This window comes from Tachyglossus aculeatus, chromosome 11 (genome assembly GCF_015852505.1).
Source record: "Tachyglossus aculeatus isolate mTacAcu1 chromosome 11, mTacAcu1.pri, whole genome shotgun sequence".
Taxonomy (NCBI): domain Eukaryota; kingdom Metazoa; phylum Chordata; class Mammalia; order Monotremata; family Tachyglossidae; genus Tachyglossus; species Tachyglossus aculeatus.
The window spans coordinates 15,782,528-15,809,038 of NC_052076.1; the positions used below are offsets into that span (position 1 = coordinate 15,782,528).

General features: G+C 54.2%; 1 protein-coding gene across 1 annotated transcript; it reads left to right on the forward strand.

Moving 5' to 3' along the window:
* Positions 1-1,366: 1,366 nt before the first annotated feature.
* Positions 1,367-26,134, forward strand: CASC3 (CASC3 exon junction complex subunit). Its single transcript, XM_038754531.1, is given in 15 exon segments — positions 1,367-1,639; positions 7,821-7,848; positions 8,626-8,663; positions 12,270-12,431; positions 12,535-12,686; positions 14,387-14,563; positions 14,663-14,747; positions 14,749-15,388; positions 16,725-16,810; positions 17,311-17,425; positions 19,037-19,135; positions 22,848-23,062; positions 25,035-25,157; positions 25,316-25,380; positions 25,651-26,134. Coding segments are annotated over 14 exon segments (2,217 nt in total). The 3' UTR covers positions 25,340-25,380; positions 25,651-26,134.
* Positions 26,135-26,511: the final 377 nt, after the last annotated feature.

Sequence of the window (26,511 nt, forward strand, 5' to 3'; positions counted from 1 at the left end):
GAACAGTGCTTGGCACATAGTAAGCGCTTCACAAATACCATAATAATAATAATAATAATACCCCCCTCAGTGCTTAGAACAGTGCTTGGCACATAGTAAGCGCTTCACAAATACCATAATAATAATATCCTCCTCAGCGCTTAGAACAGTGCTTGGCACATAGTAAGCGCTTCACAAATACCATAATAATAATAATATCCCCCTCAGCGCTTAGAACAGTGCTTGGCACATAGTAAGCCCTTCACAAATGCCATCATCGTCATTATTATTAGCTCAATTATGATGAGAAGCAACGTGGCTCAGTGGAAAGAGCCCGGGCTTTGGAGTCAGAGGTCATGGGTTCAAATCCCGACTCCGCCACTTGTCAGCTGTGTGACTTTGGGCAAGGCACCTCACTTCTCTGGGCCTCAGTTCCCTCATCTGTAAAATGGGGATGAAGACTGTGCCCCACGTGGGACAACCTAATCACCTTGTATAATAATAATAATAATAATGATGGCATTTATTAAGCGCTTACCATGTGCAAAGCACTGTTCTAACTGCTGGGGAGGTTACAAGGCCGCGCGCGCAAGGCACTGTGGGAGTGGTAGTCCCCGGGCGCGGCCCTTAGTTTCCCAGCAGGCCCCGCGCCTGCCCCCCCACCACTGCGCGCGCAAGGCACTGTGGGAGTGGTAGTCTCCGGGCGCGGCGCTTGGTTTCCCAGCAGGCCCCGCGCCTGCGCCCCGCGCGCGCATGGCACTGTGGGAGTGGTAGTCCCCGGACTTGGCCTTTAGTTTCCCAGCAGGCCTCGCGCCTGCCCCCCACCCCCGCGCGCGCAAGGCACTGTGGGAGTGGTAGGCTTGGGGTTTGGCCCTTGGTTTCCCAGCAGGTCCCGCGCCCGCCCCCCCGCGCGCGCGCGCGCGCAAGGCACCGTGGGAGTGGTAGTCCCCGGGCGCGGCGCTGGGTTTCCTGCCCCCCGCGCGCGCAAGGCACCGTGGGAGTGGTAGTCCCCGGCCGCGGCGCTTGGTTTCCTGCCCCTCCCGCGCGCAAGACACTGTGGGAGTGGTAGTCCCCGGGCGCGGCGCTTGGTTTCCCAGCAGGCCCCGCGCCTGCCCTCCGCGCGCGCAAGGCACTGTGGGAGTGGTAGTCCCCGGGCTCGTCCCTTGGTTTCCCAGCAGGCCCCGCGCCTGCCCCCCCCCTCCCGCGAGCGCAAGGCACTGTGGGAGTGGTAGTCCCCGGGCGCGGCGCTTGGTTTCCCAGCAGGCCCCGCGCCCGCCCCCCACCCCGCGCGCGCGCGCAAGGCACTGTGGGAGTGGTAGTCCCCGGGCTCGTCTCCCTTGGTTTCCCAGCAGGCCTGTCGCGGGGCGGGCGGAGTCGAGTGGTCAAGATGGCGGACCGGCGGCGCCAACGGGCCTCGCAGGACACGGAGGACGACGAGTCCGGGGGCTCGGGCACCGACAGCGGCGGCGGCGGCGGCGGCGGCGGCTCGCCCGCCCGGGCCGCCGCCGGGGGAGCAGCGGGAGGAGCGGCGGCGGGAGAAGCGGGAGAAGCGGGAGGAGAAGAAGAAGCAGGAGGAGGAGCAGGAGCAGGAGGCGGCGGGGCCCTCAACCCCAGGAGGGCGGACAGCGGCGGGGCCGGACCCACGGACCAGTCCGAGTGTGTGAGTCACGGGCACACGCACACACACACACACACACAAAGCGTCAGCCCGTCATTCACTCATTCATCTCATCAGTCATTCAGTCGTATTTACACGGACATTCAGTCAGCATCCCATCATTCACTCATTCATCTCATCAGTCATTCAGTCGTATTTAGTAGTAATAATTGACACACACACACACACACACACACACACACACACACGGCTATTCATTCACCATCCCATCATTCACTCATTCATCTCATCAGTCATTCAGTCGTATTTAGTAGTGATAATTGACACACACGCACACACGGCCATTCATTCATCATCCCATCCTTCACTCATTCATCTCATCAGTCATTCAGTCGTATTTGATAATAATAATTGACACACACACACACACACACACACACACGGCCATTCATTCATCATCCCATCATTCACTCATTCATCTGATCAGTCATTCAGTCGTATTTAATAATAATAATTGACACACACACACACACACACACACACACACGGCCATTCATTCATCATCCCATCATTCACTCATTCATCTGATCAGTCATTCAGTCGTATTTAATAATGATAATTGACACACACACACACACACACGGCCATTCATTCATCATCCCATCATTCACTCATTCATCTCATCAGTCATTCAGTCGTATTTGATAATAATTCACACACACACACACACACACAGAGCCATTCATTCATCTGATCAGTCATTCAGTCGTATTTAATAGTAAAAATTGACACACACACACGGCCATTCATTCATCATCCCATCATTCACTCATTCATCTGATCAGTCATTCAGTCGTATTTAATAATGATAAGTGACACACACACGGCCATCATCCTTTTAGACTGTGAGCCCACTATTGGGTAGGGACCATCTCTATATGTTGCCAACTTGTACTTCCCAAGCGTTTAGTACAGTGCTCTGCACACAGTAAGCGCTCAATAAATGCGGTTGATGATGATGATCATCCCATCATTCACTCATTCATCTGATCAGTCATTCAGTCGTATTTAATAATAATAAGTCACACACACACACACAGCCATTCATTCATCATCCCATCATTCACTCATTCATCTGATCAGTCATTCAGTCGTATTTAATAATAATAAGTCACACACACACACACACACACAACACACAGCCATTCATTCATCATCCCATCATTCACTCATTCATCTTATCAGTCATTCAGTCGTATTTAATGATAATAATTGACACACACACGGCCATTCATTCATCTGATGAGGCATTCAGTCGTATTTAATAATACTAAGGGACACACACACACACGCACACACTGACACACACACACACATGGCCATTCATTCATCATCCCATCATTCACTCATTCATCTGATCAGTCATTCAGTCGTATTTAATAGTAATAATTGACACACACACACACACACACACACACACACACACAAACACGGCCATTCATTCATCATCCCATCATTCACTCATTCATCTGATCAGTCATTCAGTCGTATTTAATAGTAATAATTGACACACACACGGCCATTCATTCATCATCCGATCATTCACTCATTCATCTCATCAGTCATTAAGTCGTATTTAATAATGATAATTGACACACACACACGGCCATTCATTCATCATCCCATCATTCACTCATTCATCTGATCAGTCAGTCAGTCATATTTAATAATAATAATTGACACACACGCACACACACGGCCATTCATTCATCATCCGATCATTCACTCATTCATCTGATCAGTCGTATTTAATAATAATAATAATAATAATAATGATGACGGCATTTATTAAGCACTTACCATGTGCCAAGCCCTGTTCTAAGCGCTGGGGAGGTGACAGGGTGATCGGGTTGTCCCCCGTGGGGCTCCCAGTCGTCATCCCCATTTGACAGATAACTGAGGCCTAGGCAATAGTAATAACAATAATGATGGCATTTGTGAAGCGCTTGCAATGTGCCAAGCACTGGGGGAGGTGACGACAAGACGATCAGGTTGTCCCCCATGGGGCTCCCAGTCTTCACCCCCATTTGACAGATAACTGAGGCCCAGACAATAGTAATAATAATAATAATGATGGCATTTGTTAAGCGCTTACTATGTGCCAAGCACTGGGGGAGGTGACGACAAGACGATCAGGTTGTCCCCAGTGGGGCTCCCAGTCTTCATCCCCATTTGACAGATAACTGAGGCCCAGACAATAGTAATAATAATAATGGTGATGGCATTTGTTAAGCGCTTACTATGTGCCAAGCACTGTTCTAAGCGCTGGGGAGGTGACAAGGTGATCAGGTTGTCCCGTGGGGGGGCTCACAGTTTTCATCCCCGTTTTACAGATGAGATAACTGAGGCCCAGAGAAGTGAAGTGACTTGCCCAAAGTCACCCAGCTGACAATTGGGATATGAACCCATGACCTCTGACTCCAAAGCCCGGGCTCTTTCCACTGAGCCACACTGCTTCTCTATAATAGTGGCATTTATTAAGCGCTTACTATGTGCAAAGCCCTGTTCTAAGCACTGGGGAGGTGACAGGGTGATCAGGTTGTCCCATGGGGGGGGCTCACAGTTTTCATCCCCGTTTTGCAGATGAGATAACTGAGGCCCAGAGAAGTGAAGTGACTTGCCCAAAGTCACACAGCTGACAATTGGTGGAGCCGGAATTCGAACCCATGACCTCTGACTCCAAAGCCCGGGCTCCTCCCACTGAGCCACGCTGCTTCTCTGAGCGCTTATTTACTGAGCGCTTCCTGTGTGCAGAGCACTGTACTAAGCACTTGGGAAGTCCAAGTCGGCAACATATAGAGACGGTCCCTACCCACAGCGGGCTCACAGTCTAGATTCATTCATTCATTCAGTCGTATTTATTGAGTGCTTCCTGTGTGCAGAGCACTGTACTAAGCGCTCGGCAAGTCCAAGTCAGCAACATATAGAGACGGTCCCTACCCAACAGCGGGCTCACAGTCTAGATAGATTCATTCATTCATTCAATCAATCGTATTTATTGAGTGCTTCCTCAATAACTCCACTGAGCCACGCTGTAATCTCCCCAGTGCTTTGCACATAGTAAGTGCTTAATAAATGCCATCATTATTATCATTATGAGGGAACTGAGGCCCAGAGAAGTGAAGTGCCTTGCCCAAAGTCACCCAGCTGACAATTGGCGGAGCCGGGATTCGAACCCATGACCTCCGACTCCAAAGCCCGGGCTCTTTCCACTGAGCCACGCTGCTTCTGTCTGTTGCCAAATTGGGCTTTCCAAGCGCTTAGTCCTGTGCTCTGCACGGAGGAAGTGCTCAATAGATACGATCGAATTTCCTTCCTTCCTTCCAAGCGCTTAGTACAGTGCTGTACCCACAGTAAGAGCTCAATAAGTACGATTGAATTTCCTTCCTTCCTTGGTTCATTCAATCGTATTTATTGAGCACTTACTGCGTGCAGAGCACTGTACTAAGCGCTCGGGAAGTCCAAGTCGGCAACATATAGAGACGGTCCCTACCCAACAACGGGCTCACAGTCTAGAAGGGGGGAGACAGACAGCAAAACAAAACATGTAGACAAGTGTCAAAATCATCAGAACAAATAGAATTAAAGCTCTATGCACATCATTAACAAAATAAATAGAATAGTAAATATGTACAAGTAAAATAGACTAATAAATCTGTACAAATTTAAAAAAGTGCTGTGGGGAGGGGATCACTCTCCAGCCCCTCTTCGATGATGATGCTTTCATTCATTCATCCATTCATTCAGTTGTATTTATTGAGCGCTTACTGTGTGCAGAGCACTGTACTGAGCATTGGACCTCCCCCTCTAGACTGTAATCCCGTTGTGGGAAGGCATTGCATTCATTCAGTCATATTTATTGAGCGCTTACTGGGTGCAGAGCACTGGACTAAGCGCTTGGAAGAGTACAATTCGGCAACAGGTAAGAAACCATCCCTACCGAACAATGGGCTCACAGTCTAGGAGGGGGAGACGGACAACAAAACAAATGGACAAGCATTATAATAATGATGGTATTTGTTAACCGCGCTTAGTACAGTGCTCTGCACACAGTAAGCACTCAATAAATACGATTGAATGAATGACCGTGCCAAGCACTGTTCTAAGCACTGGGGGGGATACGAGGTAATCAGGTTGTCCCGCGTGGGGCCACAGTCTTCATCCCCATTTTGCAAATGAGGAAACTGAGGCACTGAGAAGTGAAGTGACTTGCCCAAAGTCACACAGCTGGCAAGTGGCGGAGCCGGGATTGGGACCCGTGACCTCTGACTCCGAAGCCCGGGCTCTTTCCACTGATAGATCAATAGCGTCAAGATAGATTAATAGAGTTATAGATCGGTATACATCATTAATGAAATAGAGTAATAAATCGTGTTTGACTTGACGCCTGTTCAATCGTCTGGAGAAGCCGCGTGGCTTAGTGGAAGGAGGACGGGCTTGGGGAGTCGGAGGTCTTGGGTTCTCATCCTGCCTCCGCCCCTTGTCAGCTGAGTGACTTGGGGCAAGTCACTTCATCATCAATCGTATTTATTGAGCGCTTACTGTGTGCAGAGCACTGCACTAAGCGCTTGGGAAAGTACAAGTTGGCAACATAACTTCACTTCTCTGGGCCTCGGTTCCCTCATCCCTAAAATGGGGGTTAAGGCTGGGAGCCCCACGTGGGACCACCTCATCATCTTGTATCTACCCCAGCACTTAGAACGGTGCTTGGCACATAGTAAGCGCTTAACAAATGCCATCATTATTATTATTGTTTATTGAACGCTCACTCGGAGCCCAACACTTTACTAAGTGCTTGGAAAGTACAATTCAGCAACAGGTAGAAACAGTCCCGGCCCACAGCGGGCTCACGGTCTAGAAGGGGGGGACAGACCTCAAAACAAGTAAAAGGGCATCAATATCAATAAGCAGAATCATAGATAGATACAGTCAATCAATCAATCGTATTTATTGAGCGCTTACTGTGTGCAGAGCACTGTACAAGTTGGCAACATATAGAGACCGTCCCTACCCAACAGTGGGCTCACAGTCTAGAAGATACACATCATTAATATAAATAAGTAGAATTATAAATATGTACATATATACGCAAGTGATGAGGAGGGGTAGAGGAAAGGAAGAGAGGGTGATGGGGAGGGGAGGAGGAGCTTAGTCTGCTTAAGGGGGGTTTAGTCTGATGTTCACCAACTCTCTTGTCTTATGCCCCCCCAAGCGCTTAGTACAGTCGTCCGCTCACAGGAAGCGCTCCATCAGTGCCATCGACGGGTTGGCAGAAGTCAGGGATCCCAAACGCCGCTCCGTCTGGGGATTCATTCATTCCTTTAATTGTATTTATTAAGTGCTTACTATATGAAGAGCCCCGTACTAAGCGCTTGGGGATGTACAGTACAGCAATAAAGAGTGACAGTCCCCGCCCACAGCGAGCTCACGGTCTAGAGTTTGGGGGGAGGCAAACATCAGTGCAAATAAATAAAATTATAAGTATATCATCATCATCAATCGTATTTATTGAGCACTTACTGTGTGCAGAGCACTGTACTAAGCACTTGGGAAGTCCAAGTTGGCGACATATAGAGACAGTCCCTACCCAGCAGTGGGCTCATAGTCTAAAAGGGGGAGACAGAGAACAAAACCAAACATACTAACAAAATAAAATAAATAGAATAGATATGTACAAGCAAAATAAATAAATAAATAAATAGAGTAATAAATATGTATAAAATATATACAGGTGGTGTGGGGAAGGGAAGGAGGTAAGATGGGGGGGATGGAGAGGGGGAGAGGAAGGAAGGGGCTCAGTCTGGGAAGGCCTCCTGGAGGAGGTGAGCTCTCAGCAGGGCCTTGAAGGGAGGGTAGAAGTGCTGTGGGGTTGGGAGACGGGGGAAGAGCAAAGGGAGCAAATAAGGGCGACCCAGAAGAGGATGCTACAGGCCAGAGAGGAGGGGCGGGCGGTGGCCCCCGGCCACCCCAGCCCCCTTCGGAGTAGGTTCTTCCCCTCCCCTGCCTCCGTGGGTGTTTTGGTTGCAACTCATCATCAGTCGTATTTATTGAGCGCTTACTGTGTGCAGAGCACTGTACTGAGCGCTTGGTAACTCGTGATGGGGCACAGAGGTGACGGTAATGGCCAGCCAGGAGCTAACGCACATCCTCTCTTTCCCCGCAGGAGAGCGAGGATGGAATCGAGGGAGATGGTGAGTAGCCTACTTGCAGCTCTTTCTCCTCAGGATAAGGGGGGACGCCCCCACTCCCTCCCTTCTTCCTTCCCTCCCTTCCTCCCTCCCCCCCCTTCCCACCTCCAGTCAGTCAGTTGCGTTCATTGAGCGCTTACTGTGTGCGGAGCACTGTACTAAGCGCTTGGAAGAGTAGACTATAACAAGACACATCCCCTGCCCTCACAGTCCCAAGTCCAACAACCATGCTTTCCTGAGGCGGTCGTTGTGCAGGTAGGGGTAATGAGGTGGCAATCACTTACCCACCTTCCCTCCAATCAATCAATCAATCATATTTATTGAGTGCTTACTGTGTGCAGAGCACTGTACTAAGCGCTTGGGAAGTACAAGTTCCTCCACCCAACTAATCCCCGTGGGCTGGGAATAGGAAAGAGCACTGCAGCCTCGATTGAGCCAAGGGACTTCCATTCATTCTTTCAGTTGTATTGAGCACTCACTGTGTGCAGAGCACTGTACCAAGCGCTCGGGAGAGTACAGTAAAGCAGCAGACTCGTTCCCTGCCCACAACAAGCTTACAGTCTAGAGGGCGAGACAGACGTTGATTCTATCTAGACGTTGATTCTATCTAGACGTTGATATAAATAAATATGTTTGTCAGTGCTGTGGGGCTGGGAGGGGGGACTTAGTTTTTGCTGCGTGAAGAGAAGGAAGCCATTGGGAGGAGGCCGACTCCTCTAGGTTCAGACGTTTTCTCCATCTGGTTGACTGTAGCTCTGTCTCTCTCCTCTCTCCTTTCAGCCGTGCTCTCCGACTACGAAAGTGCCGAGGACTCGGACGTGAGTGCGAGGGTTTTCAAACCCGTGGGAAGAGCGGCTGAGAGCCGGAATTGGGGTCAGCGGCGAGGAGGTGGGCGGCCGTGGCTTGAGGTCCGGCGAGCCCACCTGCCCCTCTGGGTTTCCTGAGATCCCGCTGGGCCTAAATCACCTGGCGCGTTTCTCTAGCTCCCGAGCCCCGGCTTGCTGCCTCCTTTCGCTGGAGACAGAGTGATGGAGCGGGAGGAGAAGGGGTAGGGATAATTTGGAGTTTGATTTTGGGAAGCCCGTCAGCCCCACAGCCAGAGGACCCCTGGGGCGGCTTCTCGTCGGTGCCTCTCGGCACCTTCCCTGCCCGCCCTCGAAGGTGCCGGCCAGTGGCTTCGTTCAGCTGCATAGCCTCCACCGGCCCTCGGTGATCCATTCAATCATATTTATTGAGCGCTTTCTGTGCGCAGAGCACTGTACTAAGCGCTTGGAAAGTCCAAGTTGGCAACATCTAGAGACGGTCCCTACCCAACAGTGGGCTCACAGTCTAGAAGGGGGAGACGGACAACAAAACAAAACGTATTAACAAAATAAAATAAATAGAATACATACAAGTAAAATAAATAAATGAGTAGTAAATACGTACAAACATATGTACATAGTGATTTGAATATAGATAGCACACCCCTCTAAATGGTTATCACAACCAAAAGCTTGGTAGACTGTGAGCCCACTGTTGGGCAGGGACCGTCTCCATCTGTTGCCAACTTGTACTTCCCAAGCGCCCAGCACAGTGCTCTGCACATAGTAAGCGTCCCATAAATACGATTGAATGAATGAATGGTAACCCAGTTTTCTGGATATGCGTATGCTAGGTATCTAAGCATGGGGGCTTTCCTTTTTTCAGAGCAGTAGTTGCCCCAAATCAATCAATTAATCAGTGGTATTTATAGTAATAACAATAAGAATGGCATGTGTTAAGCAGTTGCCATGTGCCGAGCATTCATTCATCCAATCATTTTTATTGAGCGCTTATTGATCCAGTTATGGAGTTTCCTCAGGGCACAGCTGGAGCCGGGTGACGGGCGATTTGGAGCCACCCTGGCGCACTTCAGCCCGACGGTTTCACCCGGAGTGACGGGGCAAGGGGTTCTTTGGGTCCTCGGAGATGTCCATCGTCCTTTCATGGCTCGTCCCGGTGAACTCTTTCCTCAGAGAGAAGCCTGCATCTGACCTGGGTCTCAAAAGACTCTCTGCCCCGAGGGATCAGGCTGAACTGAACACGTTTTGGCCGAGTTTGGACCCCCAGCCCACGACCCGGCCAAGCCTCAGTCGGGTCCTTTCCCTGGCTCCTGAAATTCATGTCAGTTTAGAGATCCCGGGCCCAGGCAGCCACAGAAGCCGTAAAGCCCGAGAGGGGTGACTGGGGCCTTGGTGGAGCAAGAGCAGGGCTGGGAGTTGTAGTCCCAGCCCCCCTTACCTTCTCTGTGACCTTGGCCAAGTCACTTCACTGCTGTGTGCATCATTCATTCATTCAATCGTACTTATTGAGCGCTTACTTGTGTGCAGAGCACTAAGTGCTTGGGAAGTACTTCCCCGGCCCACGTCACCCCCCGGGCCTGGAATGCCCTCCCTCTGCCCATCCGCCAAGCTAACCCTCTTCCTCCCTTCAAGGCCCTACTGAGAGCTCACCTCCTCCAGGAGGCCTTCCCACACTGAGCCCCTTCCTTCCTCTCCCCCTCGTCCCCCTCTCCATCCCCCCCATCTTACCTCCTTCCCTTCCCCACAGCACCTGTATATGTTTGTACATATTTATTACTCTATTTATTTATTTATTTATTTATTTTACTTGTACATATCTATTCTATTTATTTTATTTTGTTAGTACGTTTGGTTTTGTTCTCTGTCTCCCCCTTTTAGACTGTGAGCCCACTGTTGGGTAGGGACCGTCTCTGTATGTTGCCAATTTGTACTTCCCAAGCGCTTAGTACCGTGCTCTGCACATAGTAAGCGCTCAATAAACACGATTGATGATGATGATGATGATGAAGTACAAGTTGGCAACATATAGAGACGGTCCCTTCCCAACAACGGGCTCAGTTTCTCCATATGTAAAATGGGAAGATCCTTTTTCTATTCGGGGTTCACAGCGCGTGTCTGACGGGAACATCTTGTGCCTACCCTGGCGCTTGGCACTTAGCAAGGACACAGTGCGTGTCTGAGGGGAACATCTTGTACCTACCCTGGCGCTTGGCACTTAGCAGGGACTTCATCAACTCCGTCATCAGTTTATTGTGGAGATCGATCAAGAACAGAGTTACCCCACGGGGCAGCAGTGCGGCTTTAGTGGATAAAGCACAGGCCTGGGAACCAGAGATCCTGCGTTCAAGTCCCGTTTTAGCCACTTGCCTGCTGTGTGAACTTGGGGGAGTCACTTAACTTCTGGGCCTCAGGTTCCTCAACTGTAAAATGGGGATTTAATAGCTGTTCTCCAGCCTACTTGACTGTGGGCCCCATGTAGGAGGGGACTGTGTCCCACCTGATTAATTTGTAATCTACCTCAAAGCTTAGAATAGTGCTTGTCGCATAGTAAGCGCATAACAAGTACCGCGCGGTGCGTGGGTGTGTATTTCACACCGATGCTGGTTTAGCATGCCTGGGGTCGGTCCGAGTGAATGCCCAGTCTCCTAGGGATAGTGGTGGTGACAACTCTAGGGGGTCAGGGAAAGTGGGCAGAACAGAGACGGTTTGGGATGGCAAATACAATCAGTTGTATTTATTGAGCGCTCGCCGTGTGCAGAGCACTGTACTAAGCACTTGGGAGACTGAACGTAACAATAGAACAGACACGTTCCCTGCCCACGACGAGCTTACGGTGTAGAAGACCGTATGTGTGACCTTGGCACTTAGCAAGGACACAGTGCGTGTCTGAGGGGAACATCTTGTACCTACCCCGGCGCTTGGCACGTAGCAAGGACTTCATCAACTCGGTCACTTAGCTTCCCTGGGCCTCAGTTACCTCATCTGTAAAATGGGGATTAAGACTGTGAGCCGCACGTGGGGCAACCTGATCTCCTTGTAACCTCCCCAGCGCTTAGAACAGTGCTTTGCACATAGTAAGCGCTTAATAAATGCCATTATTATTATTCCAGCGCTTAGAACAGCGCAGTGCTCTCCCCCTTTTAGACTGTGAGCCCACTGGTGGGTAGGGACTGTCTCTATATGTTGCCAACTTGTACTTCCCAAGTGCTTAGTACGGTGCTCTGCACACAGTAAGCACTCAGTAAATATGATAGATTGATTGATTTGCGCATAGTAAGCGCTTAAATACCAACATTATTATTATTATTAGAAGGAGTTTGTCCAAGGATCATCTCATTTGGCCTTTGGCCCGGCCTTCAGGGAGCCTCCATGCCGGGGGCACCTCCATTTCTGAAATGGAGTGGGAGCCCACAAGCCTTCTTGTCGGGATGGGGGTGTCTTGCCTCTCCCCCCTGCCAGCCTCAGGGATTGAGTGCCGAGTCCGGGTGACGCCGGGCATGGGGTTTCCCTGCCGAAGCTGGTCGGAAGGGTTGGGGTCTCGGGGTGGTGGCGGTCCTTCGGAGCCTCAACCCAGCGGCCGACCTGGGGTTTCTCTTCAAGGGGGAGGAGGGGGAATACAGCGAGGAGGAAGGCTCCAAAGTGGAGCTGAAGGCAGAAGCCAACGACGCGGCGGCCAACTCCTCGGCGAAGGACGACAAGGGGGAGGAGGAGCCGGAATCGAAAGGCACCGTGACGGGCGAGAGGCAGAGCGGGGACGGCCAGGTTCGTGCCCGCCGGGGGCCCCTTCCCCTTCCCGTCCCCCAGGGAGCCGGCCGGTCCGGCCCTGGGCCGCCGGACTGAGGCCTCCCGCCCGCCTGTCCCTCAGGAGAGCACGGAGCCCGTGGAGAACAAAGCGGGCAAGAAGGTCCCCAAACACCTGGACGATGACGAGGATCGGAAGAACCCGGCGTACATCCCGCGGAAAGGCCTCTTCTTCGAGCACGATCTCCGCGGGCAGACCCAGGAGGAGGAAGTCAGGTGAGGCCGGCTGGGGGTGGCGGTGGGATGCAGACGCCGTCCGCAGCGGGACCGTCCGTCATATAAGCCAACACGCTTAGCGAGCGCGGGCTGATAATCTAACGCTTTACCGAGCGCTTGGGAGACTGCAGTAGAGTAAACCCGATCAAGGATTTTACAAAAATGAGTTACATCTGGGAGGAAGCCGTAGAGTCTAAAGCTCCGGGCTGTGGACGTGTTAAAGCGGCAGAAGGGACTCGAAGAGGAGTTGTGATTTCACAAGAGCTTCGAAGATGGGAAAGGGATAGTCCGTAGGAGGAGTTGGCGGAGGGAGGTCCAGGCAGAGGGGAAGCTGTGAGCAAGAAGATTGGCGGCGGGAGAGACGAGGGAGAGATCCAGTCAATAAGGTTAGTCGGGGAGGAATGAAGCGTACAGGCCCAGGGTTGTGAAAGGAAAGAGTGTGGATGAGAGAAGTGAACTTTGAAGAGTGGGGAGGCATTGCGGGTTGAGAAAACAGATCTGTGCGTACGATACCTGTTCCTCTTTCCCCTTAGGCTGTGAGCCCCGCGTGGGACAAAGACTGGGTTTGGTCAGCTTATTTTGTATCTACCCCAGCGCTCGGCACATTGTGAGCGCTTAATAAATACCGCAGTTATGATCAGCGAGGAGGCTGAGGCAGGGGACATCCCGGAGGCAGGAGGAGATGAGAGAGTACAGAGCAGGGAAGCGGTCGGGGCTCGCCAGCTCCATTTGGGAACATTCGTGCAGAGACGGTAGCCCCGTCACCGGGACACCGCCAGGCTTGCTTGAGATGGATTGAGGGAGAATGGGTGGGTTCCCCGAAGGAGTGAGCTTAGAGTGAGAAGAGAAGGGGGCCCAGAACTGAACCCTGAGGGTCCCTCCACTCACATACGGAGGAAGAGCTGGCAAAAGAGATCGAGAAGGGTCAAGTGGAGACGTGGGAGGAGAACTAGGAGGGGAGACCAAGGTTTCTAGGAGAAGGAAGCGTCCAATCAATCAATCAATCGATCAATTGTATTTATTGAGCGCTTACTGTGTGCAGAGCACTGTACTAAGTGCTTGGGAAGTACAAGTTGGCAACATATAGAGACAGTCCCTACCCAACAGTGGGCTCACAGTCTAGAAGGGGGAGACAGAGAACAAAACCAAACATATTAACAAAATAGACTAGATATGTACAAGTAAGAGTAATAATGTACAAGTAAGAGTAACAAGTAAGAGTCCACAGTGTTGGGGGCTGCCGAGAGGCTGAGGAGGATCGGGAGAGCGTACGGTCTGTTAGATTTGGCCAGAAGGAAGTCATCCGGGACCTCAGAGAGGGAGGAAACTGGATGAGAGAGAATCAAGAAGGGAGTCGGCAGAGAAGTGGAAGCACTGGCGTTTGGCGAGGAATAGGAGGAGAGGTGAGGGCTGGAGGGTAGGTGAGATGCGGGGGTTTTTGAGGGCAGAGGGGAAAGAGCCTTCAGAGAGGGAGTGGGTGAAGGTGGCATTCAGAGAGGGGAAGAAAGTGGGCCCAGGTGTCTTCAGAAGATGACGGGGCAGGGGGCGGTTTTTGAAAGCAGACGGTTGAGGAGGACGGGGGTGTGGGCGCGGGGACGGCGCTGACCCGGACCGGTGAGTGGGCCCTGTGGGCGGGCGCTGGCGGGCCCCGGGGATGTCCCTCCCCCGGCCGCGAGCAGCCCCTTCCCGTCACGGCCCAGGCCCAAGGGGCGGCAGCGGAAGCTGTGGAAGGACGAGGGTCGCTGGGAACACGACCGGTTCCGGGAGGATGAGCAGGCGCCCAAGTCGCGGCAGGAGCTCATCGCCCTCTACGGCTACGACATCCGCTCTGCCCACGACCCCGACGCCGTGAGGCCCCGCCGGAGGCGCAAGCCCAGGTGAGCGAGCTCGGCCGGGGACCTCCGGTCGGTCGTGGCGGCCGGACCGCCCCGCGCCCACCCCGTGCGCTGAGCGCCGGCTCTCCCGGTCTCCCCCAGGTTCGGCAGCCCCCCGCAGCGGGAGCCCCACTGGAGTGGCGAGCGGCCCCACAAGCCCCCACGTCACCACCCGGGCCCCGGGGGCCCCCCCGCCGCCCCCTCGGACGTTCATCAACCGCAGCGCAGCGGGCACCGGCCGCACGCCCCTGCCCAGGGCTCACCTCCGGCCGGCCAGCTCCAAGGAGGGCCGCGGCGGCGGCCCGAGGCCCGCGGAGGCCGGCGGGCACTTGGGCGCCCGCCCCGGGGACCCCGCCGCCGCCCACGAGAACGGATACCGGCCGCGGCGGGCGGACGCGTTTCCGGCCAGGGAGCCGTCCCCCGAGGCCGAGGCCGAGGCCGCCCGTGTATCCGCCGGCTCCCGGAGGGAGGAGGAGGAGGAGGCGGGGGCTCCGGAGCAGCCCCCCGCGCCCGACCCGGCGCCGCCACCGCCCCCCGACAGGCCCGTCGAGAAGAAGTCGTACTCGCGGGCGAGGAGGACCCGGACGAAGGCGGGAGACCAGAGCAAGCCGGGGGAGGAGGCGCCCCCTCCCCCCGAGGTCCCCCCGGCCCCTCCGGCCCCCCCGGCCCCCGGGGCCAGCCCCCCTCCCCCTGCAAAGGCGGGCAGCTGGGAGCCCCCGGCGGAGCCGGGCCTGGCGGGGCTGGAGCAGGACGTGAGCCAGTTGAACCTGACGGAGCCAAGCTGGAGCCCCGGGCAGTCTCATTTCCTCCAGCCCCGGGAGCTGCGGGGTGAGTGCCCGGCGAGCCGGGGTGGGCAACCACCTGGCATGCACAGGACCCCTCGGGGCTCCTCGTGCTTGACCCCCCGGGGCCGGCCCCCTCGGACAAGTGGGGGCGGGGGTGGTCGACCCAGGGAAGGGTGAGGGCCATGGGAGGATGAGATTTCCTCCTCCCTGGATGGATCCCTCCCGCGGGGCCTTCCTGGGTCCCCTCTCCCTCCTCTGCCACCCGGGAGCCGGGAGCTTCACTTCCTGCGGGAAAGACCACCCCGGAGGAGGAGGAGAGATGAGCCCCGGATCATCCGGCTTCCGCCGCTGGTCGGAGCCGGATGCTCGGAGTGGCCGGGGGCACCAGGACCCACCCCACGGGCGGTCGCCCATCCCCTGCCTCGGGCCGTTGGGTCTGCCCCGGGGGAGCTGCCTGGCCGCCCGCACTGTGATCGATGTCACTGGGGCCCGTTAGAACGGAGGCACGTGCTTCCCCCGACCTCCTCCCGCCGCCTCCTAGTAAACAGGGCTTAGGAGACTCGACCAAAGACACGCCGGAGGCCAGTGGGAAAGCCGAGAGGAGAACCCGGGTCTAACCTCGGGGCCGTGCCGCCTTCCCGCCCCGCCCCGATCCCCGCCATTTCCTCTTCGGCCCTCAGCTTGCCCCGGGCTCACTCGGCCGCAGAGGCTTGGAGCGAGGGTACAGACTGGCAGAGCACAGTGCGTTCCCATCCCCGTGGGCAGCAAGGCCTCGTGGGAGCCAGAGGACCTGGGTTCTAATCCCAGTTCCTCCACCTGCCCCCCGTGTGACCTGGGGCAGGTCCCTTCTCTGGGCCTCCGTTTCCTCATCTGTAAAAGGAGGATGAAACACCCGTTCTCCCTCCTGTTTCGATCGTGAGCCCCAAGTGGGACAATAGACTATCTTGTATCTCGCCTGGTGTGTTTGACGTAGAGTAAGCCCTGAGCCCAGTGATCATTATTATTTATTATCACCCTAATTATCAAAGCCAAGCAATTGTTCTCCAGTCCCCAGGCCTGACTGTCTTTCACTGTGGAGCTAAGAGCGGTCACGGGGCCTTTGGGGAGGGTAGAGTGACGTACACCTACATCGCAGTTGTCTCCAGGTTTTGGGCTTTCCAGGCTGGTCCGAAGGGTTTTTTTTTTCTGTTTCTGTTTTCTTTTTTTAGATAGTATTAAGCACTTACTATTTGGCAGCTACTATTCCAAGCGCCGGGGTAGGTATAAGTCAGTCAGGTCGGTTACCTCTCACACGAAGCTCCCAGGCTAAGTAGGAGGGCGTGGCGGGGCGGGAGCATGCGCGCCTGCAGCGATGGCTTGGGCCCCTCTGTGTGTCACAGGAATACCCAGCCACGTGCACATGGGAGCCGGCAACCCCCAGCCCCCACCTCCACCGCCGCCGCAGTTTAACCGGATGGAAGAGATGGTAAGGGGGGGCGGCAATCGGGGGGCAGCCGGGGTGGGTGGGTGGGCGGGCTGACTCCCCTCGTCCAGGCCGCAGGTGGGCTCTTGCATTCATTCATCCCCCTTTTAGACTCCCCCTTTTAGACTGTGAGCCCACTGTTGGGTAGGGACTGTCTCTATGTGTTGCCAATTTGTACTTCCCAAGCGCTTAGTACAGTGCTCTGCACATAGTAAGCGCTCAATAAATACGATTGATTGATTCATTCATTCATTCACTCAGTCGTATTGATTGAGCGCTTACTGTGTGCAGAGCACTGTACTAAGCACTTGGGAAGTGCAAGTCGGTAACATATACAGTCCCTACCCAACAACGGGCTCACAGTCTGGAAGGGGGAGGCAGACCAACAAAACAAAAGGGTTCCCTCAGCTTCCTTCCCTGGGGTTGGAACGGGGTGGGGACTGTACGGCAGACGGGCCGGGCGAAGGGGACCGAGGCCCTCACAGCCCCGTCCCGGCTTTCAGGGCGTCCAGGGCAGCCGAGCCAAACGCTACTCTTCCCAGCGCCAGAGGCCCGTGCCCGAACCACCCGCGCCCCCGGTGCACATCAGCATCATGGAAGGGCATTATTACGACCCACGTGAGTCGCGGCGGGCGGGCGGCATCCGAGGGCGCCTCCCGGGAGGCTGCCAGGGTCTCGGGGTGTGTGTGTGTATGTGTGTGTGTGTGCGGGTGAGCCTCCTCTTCTCTGGAGCCCTCCAGGTGAGCCCTCCAGGTGGGTCTCATTCATTCATTCATTCATTCATTCAATCGTATTTATTGAGTGCTTACCGTGTGCAGAGCACTGTACTAAGCGCTTGGGGAGTACAAGTCGGCAACATCTAGAGACGGTCCCCACACAACAGCGGGCTCACAGTCTAGAAGGGGGAGACAGACGACAAAACAAAACAGCGGTTAGAAGAGTGCTTTGCACAGAGTGAGCGCTTAACAGAATGCCATCATCATTATTAGTAATATGGAGCAGGGTCATTCATTCATTCATTCAATCGTATTTACTGAGCGCTTACCGTGTGCAGAGCACTGTACTAAGCACTTGGGGAGTACAAGTCGGCAACATAGAGACGGTCCCTACCCAACAACGGGCTCACAGTTGAGAAGTTGGGGACGGATGACAAAATAAAAACAGCGGTTAGAAGAGTGCTTTGCACAGAGTGAGCGCTTAACAGAATGCCATCATCATTATTATTAGTAACATGGAGCAGGGTCATTCATTCATTCATTCAATCGTATTTACTGAGCGCTTACCGTGTGCAGAGCACTGTACTAAGCGCTTGGGGAGAACAAGTCAGCAACATAGAGAGAGATGGTCCCTACCCAAAAACGGGTGCACAGTCGAGAAGTCGGGGACGGATGACAAAATAAAACAGTGGTTAGAAGAGTGCTTTGCACAGAGTGAGCGCTTAACAGAATGCCATCATCATTATTATTAGTAACATGGAGCAGGGTCATTCATTCATTCATTCAATCGTATTTACTGAGTGCTTACCGTGTGCAGAGCACTGTACTAAGCGCTTGGGGAGTACAAGTCGGCAACATAGAGACGGTCCCTACCCAACAACGGGCTCACAGTCTAGAAGGGGGGGACGGACGACAAAACAAAACAGCGGTTAGAAGAGTGCTTTGCACAGAGTAAGTGTTTAACAGAATGCCATCATCATTATTATTAGTAACATGGAGCAGGGTCATTCATTCATTCATTCAATTGCATTTACTGAGCGCTTACCATGTGCAGAGCACTGTACTAAGTGCTTGGGGAGTACAAGTCGGCAACATAGAGACGGTCCCTACCCAACAATGGGCTCACAGTCTAGGGACGGGCGACAAAACAAAACAGCGGTTAGAAGAGTGCTTTGCACAGAGTGAGTGTTTAACAGAATGCATTATCATTATTAGTAGTAACATGGAGCAGGGTCATTCATTCATTCATTCAATCACATTCACTGAGCGCTTACCGTGTGCAGAGCACTGTACTAAGCGCTTGGGAAGTCCAAGTTGGCAATATCTAGAGACAGTCCCTACCCAACAGTGGGCTCCCAGTCGAAAAGAGTGCTTTGCACAGAGTAAGCGTTTAACAGAGTTCATCATCATTATTATTAGTAACGTGGAGCAAGGTCATTCATTCATTCATTCAGTCGTATTTATTCATTCAGTCGTATTTATTGCCCCTCCCGTCCCCCGCTGTGTCTTGCAGTGCAGTTCCAGGGACCAATCTACACCCACAGTGACAGCCCTACCCCTCTGCCCCCGCAAGGCATGATCGTGCAGCCCGAGATGCACCTCTCCCACCCAGGTAAGCCCCCCAACTCCGGGCCCCTGCATTCATTCATTCATATTTATTGAGCGCTTACTGTGTGCAGAGCACTGTACTAAGCGCTTGGGAAGTCCAAGTTGGCAGCATCTAGAGACGGTCCCTACCCAACAGCCCCGTACCAGGCTGCCTGTCTCCAGCATCTCCTCTCTACCCCGGCCCGTGCCCTCTTCTGAGCGGGCTTGTCTGCCCTCGGTCAGTCCATCAGTGGTGTTTTGGGAGTGCTTACTGTGTGTCGAGCAGCAGACGCTTGGGAAACTACGGTTACAGAGCTGGTAGATCATCATCGTCATCAATCGTATTTATTGAGCGCTTACTGTGTGCAGAGCACTGTACTAAGCGCTTGGGAAGTCCAAGTTGGCAACATATATAGACAGTCCCTACCCAATAGTGGGCTCACGGTCTAAAAGGGGGAGACGGAGAACAAAACCAAACATACTAACAAAATAAAATAAATAGAATAGATATGTACAAGTAAAATAAATAAATAAATAGAGCAATAAATATGTACAAGCATATATACATATATACAGATGGGATTATATATATATATATATATATATAGGTGGGATTCCCTACCGACAAGGAACTTAGAGTCTTCAACTTGTACTTCCCAAGCGCTTAGTACAGTGCTCTGCACTCAGTAAGCGCTCAATAAATACAATTATTCCCTTCAAAGCCCTACTGAGAGCTCACCTCCTCCAGGAGGCCTTCCAAGACTGAGCCCCCCCTTTCCTCTCCCCCTCGTCCCCCTCTCCATCCCTCCCGGCTTTTCTCCTTCCCTTCCCCCCAGCACCTGTATATAAGTATGTATGTTTGTACGTATTTATTACTCTATCTATTTAGTTTATTTGTACATATTTATTCGATTTATTTTACTTTGTTAATATGTTGAGTTTTGTTGTCTGTCTCCCCCTTCTAGACTGTGAGCCCGCTGTTGGGTAGGGACTGTCTCTATATGTTGCCAACTTGGACTTCCCAAGTGCTTAGTACAGTGCTCTGCACACAGTAAGCGCTCAATAAATATGATTGAATGAATGAATTGATTGATTCAGGGGGGAGACAGACATTAAAGTCAACTCTAACCCCTCCTTTCCCTCCCCCAAATCCCCCCCCCCGTGGCTCCCCCATTCCCTTCAAACAGCCTCGCCTCGGCTTTGGGATTCCCCAGCTCCCCTCCGTATCTGGCTTCTCGTGGCTCGCTTTGGCCCAGGGCTCACCCTCTACTCCTCACAACTTCATTCAGCTGTATTTATTGAGTGCCTAATGGGTGCAGAGCACTGTATTGAGCACACAACTGCCCCTGGAGTCTCCCGGGTGACCCTCCCTTCCACCTTGTTCACGCCTCGCCCTCTGCCTGGACCTCCCTCCTTCAAGCCTGCCACACCGGGTCTAGGCTGGGTGCTGCTTACAATCCATCAATCGTATTTATTGAGCGCTTACTGTGCGCAGAGCACTGTACTAAGCGCTTGGGAAGTACAAGTTGGCAACATATAGAGACAGCCCCTACCCAACAGTGGGCTCACTTACAGGCCAAGAACGGATACCTACTCTGCTGCATTGTGCTTTCCCAAGCGCTTAGAACAGTGCTCTGCTCACAACAAGCGCTCAGTAAATACCACTGATTTGGTGTCTCTCTCCTCCTTGAAATCCTCCTCCTGGAAGTTTCCCCCAACTAATGCCCATCTCTCTGGTCATGCCATCCCATCCGCTCGCTCCCTCAGCCCAGGAGTTGATGTTGGTTTATTATTCACTTCATTAGAGAAGCGGCGTGGCTCAGTGGAAAGAGCACGGCTTTGGAGCCAGAGGTCAGGGGTTCGAATCCCGGCTCCACCACAGGTCTGCTGTGTGTCCTTGGGCAAGTCACTTCTCTGAGTTCCCTCATCTTTAAAATGGGGATTAAGACTGTGAGCCCCACGTGGGACAAACTGATCACCTTGTATCCCCCCCCCCAGCGCTTAGAACAGTGCTTTGCACGTAGTAAGCGCTTAACAAATGCCATCATTATTGTTATTATTATTGTTTATCTCCTTAATTGTTTACATGGTCATTCGCATCTACATCCCTTTTCCTTCTTAGACGGGCAGATGGGTCCTGCCTTCTCTGCCCCTCGGGGACTTTCAGCTCGCAACTCTTCTTCTTGCCATCTGTCTGCAGGGAAGCAACGTGGCCCAGTGGAAAGCGCACGGGCCCGGGGAGGTAGAGGGCCTGGGTTCTAATCCCGGCTCTGCCATTTGGCCGCTGTGGGACCTTGAAGTGAAGTCACTTTACTTCTCCGTGCCTCCTTTTCCTCAATGTTAAAATGGAGTCAGTCGATCGTATTTATTCTACGCTTACTGTGCACTGTGTAGAGAAGCAGCGTGGCTCAGTGGAAAGAGCCCGGGCTTGGGAGTCTGAGGTCATGGGTTCGAATCCTGGCTCCGCCACTTGTCAGCTGTGTGACCTTGGGCAAGTCACTTAACTTCTCTGGGCCTCGGTTCCCTCATCTGTAAAATGGGGACTAAGACTATGAGCCCCACGTGGGACAATCTTGATCACCTTGTATCCCCCCCCCCCCCAGTGCTTAGAACAGTGCTTGGCACATAGTAAGCGCTTAACAAATACCACCATTAGTATTATTATTATTATTGGAACAGTACAGTATGGCAATGTAACAGACACATTCCCTGCCCACAATAAGCCTACAGTCTCGGGGGGCGGCAGGGACAGACACTAATATAAATAAATACATTGCAGATGTAAGTGTTCATTTAGTTGTATTTATGGAGCTTTTCCTGTGTGCAGAGCGTTTGGAAAGTACAGTTCAGCGACAAGTAGAGACAATCCCTGCCCACAACGGGCTCACAGTCTAGAAGGGGGGAGACAGACATCCAAACAAGTAAACAGTCATCAGTAGCATCAATTGAAGAAATAGAATTATTGATACATATGTATCTATAATTCTGTTTCTTTCAGTTGATGCTATATACACGTTTATAATTCTATCAGTGATACATACATATCTGTAATTCTATTTATATGAGGAGTTTTTGCCCGATGCGGAGCAAATGTTGTGAGGCTGGTGGAGGGAGGGAGGGGAGGGTATTCTCCCTCCTTAGACTGTGACTTCTTAGACTTTGACTTAGCCTTCCTCTAGACTGTATGCTTGTTGAGGGCGGAGAACGCGTGTGTGTATTTTTGTATCGTACTCTCCCAAGCGCTTAGTACAGCGCTCGGCACACATTAAGCGCTCAGTAAATATGATTAAGTGAATGAACCCCGTGAGGGACAGGGACCGTGTCCAGCCTGATTAATTTGTATCTACGCCAGCGCTTGACACCCAGGAAGTGCTTGCCAAATACCTCGACCACCATCATGATGACAGTCGTCGGGAGAAGCAGCGTGGCTCAGTGGAAAGAGCCCGGGCTTTGGAGTCAGAGGTCATGGGTTCAAATCCCGGCTCGGCCAGCTGTCAGCTGGGTGACTTTGGGCAAGTCACTTAACTTCTCTGTGCCTCAGTTACCTCATCTGTAAAATGGGAATTAAGACTGTGAGCCCCCCGTGGGACAACCTGATCACCTTGTAACCTCCCCAGTGCTTAGAACGGTGCTTTGCACATAGTAAGCGCTTAATAAATGCCATTATTATTATTATTATTATTATTATTAGGGCCGTTCTGTGCCCCGACACTGACGCTTCTTCTCTCCCCTGCCAGGTTTACACCCCCACCAGACGCCAGCGCCCCTGCCCAACCCGGGCCTGTACCCCCCACCGGTGTCCATGTCCCCGGGCCAGCCACCTCCGCAGCCACTGCTCGCTCCCACCTACTTCTCTGCTCCGGGTGTCATGAATTTCGGCAGTCCCAACTACCCCTACCCAGCAGGGGCCCTGCCCCCGCCGCCGCCCCCGCATTTGTATTCCAACACCCAGGTAAGAGTCCCAAGCGGGCCCCCCACCCCTGCCTCCTTCCACCTGCCTGGGTGCCACTTTCTGGTGGTAAGAGCTGGGCAGGGTGGCCCTGGCACCCGTCCGCACCAAGGCCATGACCCTTCCTCTGAGACCCCGCTTGGGCAGAAACCAAACCAGCCCCCTAGAGCCGCCCTGCCAGGCGGCGGGCGGCTGCCACCTCCTCGGGGTGACAGAGGGCAGGCACACCGGGCTCCTCCCGGAGAAGGGCAGAGCTCAGAAGGGATCCAGATGCTCAGGGACGGAGTGACGGCATCCCGGACGGTCCGGGCTGCTCAAGCGGGGAGGCTTGGCGAGCAGACGGCATCCAGGGGACAGGACTGCAGGTTGCAGAGGCACGGGCGGTGCTGTGGGCCGAGCCGGGACTGTGGGTTAGAGAGGCCCAGGAAGTGGTGCGGGCATGCGGGAGTACAGGTTTCGGAGGCACGGGTGATGGGAGGGCACGGGGGCCAGGTTCCAGAGGCATGGGAGGTGCGGAGCAGGGCCCGGACTGGATTACAGAGGGACCGGTGCGGGGATTACAAAGGCGCAGGGACAGGAGTGCAGGCTGGAAGTGGGCAGCTCAAAACGGTTGGCGCGAGGGGCACCACTGGAGCAAGTTCAGGGCAAACAGTGGGAAGCACTTCCCCGGTACCCGGGGAAGCGTGGGGAATTCTATCCCCTGAAATGTCGGGTAACCAGAAATCTCAGTAGAGTCAAGAAATCGATGGATGAGAGGTCCGTGCAGGGTTCCCAGAGGGGAAAGACGGAATCAATCAATCAGTCGTATTTATTGAGCGCTTACTGTGTGCAGAGCACTGTACTAAGCGCTCGGGAAGTCCAAGTTGGCAACATATAGACACAGTCCCTACCCAACAGTGGGCTCACAGTCTAAAAGGGGGAGACATACAAACATACTAACAAAATAAAATAGAATAGATATATGCAAGTAAAATAGATAGAGTAATAAATATGTACAAACATATACAATCTAGAGGAGGAGGTTAGTCCTAATAATGTTGGTATTTGTTAAGGGCTTACTCTGTGCCAAGCACTGTTCTAAGCGCTGGGGTAGGTACAAGGTAATCAGGATGTCCCATGAGGTTAGGTTAATCAAGAGGTTAGTTAGTTGGTTCTGCGCTGGATCCCTGGGGGCTTGTCAGGAAAACGCTCGGGGTGTTGGATGGTTAAGGTTGTGGATGGTTCACGTTGGGTCACCGGGGGAGAGATGGGGACCAAGGGCAGAATTGGGGGTGTTGGGTCGTCCGTACTGGGTCACGGGGGAAGAATCGGGGACGGAGAGGGGAGCCTTCAAGGTGTCGGATGGGGCTCCAGGCGGGCAACCAGAGAATGGTTCCTCCAGGTATCCTGGTGCCGCTCTTGGCAACAGAGTCCTCGGCAGGAGGGCACGGGTACGCTGCTCGCGGGTGTATCATTTCTACATCTTTGGTTTGCCGGGAGATACCCGGGAATTGTGCGTGTGGGTGGAGAGCTGCCCTGGAGCGTCTGGATGACTCCGGCTAGGGGTGGGGAGTTGGGGGACGCCTCGGGGAAGATAGCAACTTCCCACCCCCTCCACATCCCTCAAGTCCCTTCTGTTCGGGGAGAGAGTGGCCCCAGAGGGTCAGCTCCGTGGCACTCGAGGCCTCTGCGGCCGGACGGGAGCTCGCCCGAGCGGTTTGATCCGTGCAGAGGGAGGCGGGCGGGGAGAGGGGAGGGCCCAGGCCCCCGCCTCGAGACAAGCGAAGTGCTCGTTCTCTATCTCCGGACCGGACCGAAGGTCTGGCAGCAACCCCAAGTCCCGTCCCCCGGGGATCGGCGCCGGGGCCGGATCCGCGCTTCCCGGCCCGAAGGCGGCGAGGTGAGGGACCCGAGGGGGGCGGTGGGGGCTGGAGGGGGCCGGGGGACGGGACGGGGCTCCGGGCCGGCTGATTCCCCGCTGGCCGGTTTCCCCCAGGCCCAGGCGCAGGTGTACGGAGGCGTCACCTACTACAACCCCGTCCAGCAGCAAGTGCAGCCCAAGCCCTCGCCCCCCCGGAGGACCTCCCAGCCCGTCACCATCAAGCCCCCACCCCCCGAGGTACGGCACCCCCCTTCCCCGGGGTCTGCACCCCAGCCATCCCCCATCGCCAGCGTCCCAGACGGAGCCCCTCCTCCCCACCTTCCCCCACTACCCGGTCCCCTCGGGCGCGTCTGACCTGGTTTGAGCCGATACCAAACTGCAGCTTCTCGTTTCAGGTGGTAAGCAGGGCTTCCAGTTAATTTGCGTTTCTAAATGCTTTAATCTAAAACCACAAAGAAAAGTAAGTCCCCAGCCGGCCGTCGGCCCATCTGCTGCCCCTCGCCACCCTCAGGCTCTCGAGGCTAGCGGGCTGGGGGCTGAGAGAGTCCGGCCCTGGTGCCCGAAGGCCATTTGAGTGGGGACGGGGGAGACACTGGGGTGGGGGGCGGACCTCCCCCGCTCCCCCCGGGACTGCATGGCTTCCTCCGGGACCCCCAGCGAGTGGGAGGAAAGCGAGATGGGTTTGCGTTCGAGCTTTTGTTCTCCTCTGATGGTGTGCCACCGCCCCCAGACCCACAGGACTCGGAGCCCCAAGGAGGAGAGGCTGGCCTAGGGACGTCTTCCTGGGAGCCCTGGACACAGCGGGCAGCTTGCGCCTTGGAGAGAGAGAGGCCCTGCCATGGCCCAGGGACTTCTGGAAGGGCCCTCCCCGACTGCCCACCCCCTTTTCCCCTCCTCGCGCCCCTTCCCTCCCTCCCAGGCCCCCCTCCCACTCAAGCAGTCAGTGACAACCTTGCCGGAAGCCCCAGCGTTCGTGTTCTGTCCCCCTTCCAAACGGAACCGGTCCGTCCCACCGAGTTTCCCACAGTCCGTCCCACTGTGGTTCTCCTCCCCCTCCCCAATCTAGGAAAAGCATGGATGTGACCAGTCCAAACTTCCGCCCCTCCCCGCCCCCCACCTGCCCTCTCCCCTCCCTTTTCTTTCGGAGCTTTTGTTCGTTTCTGTTGTTGTTGATGTAAACGGATTCTGGCCGGCTCTTTGCTGGTCCACCCGTGCCCCGCCGGCTGTCAGAGGTTTTCATTGGAGGTGGAAGTGGCGGGGTAGGGGGGAGCATGCCCGTCTCCCCCCCGCCAGGGCAGGGGTGATCTTCAGTTGAAGACGCAAAGTGTCAGCTTTGAGGGAGCCGGGGCTCCCGTGGGGTTGGCAGCGGTTGGGGGGATGATGGTTCTTGCAGGCTTCCCATGGCAATGGGCAGGTCTCCAACCTTCAAGCACCGAGAGAAACCCAGGTGGATCTGGGGGCGTCCGCTGTGTCGGAGGGGGGTGGGGGTCGAGTGCAGCAGGCCCGCGCCCCCTTCAACTTGAGCCCCTGAGCCTCGGTGCTGCGACCGGCCCCGGCCTGCCCTCCAACCATGGGCCCTGGGGCCGAGGCC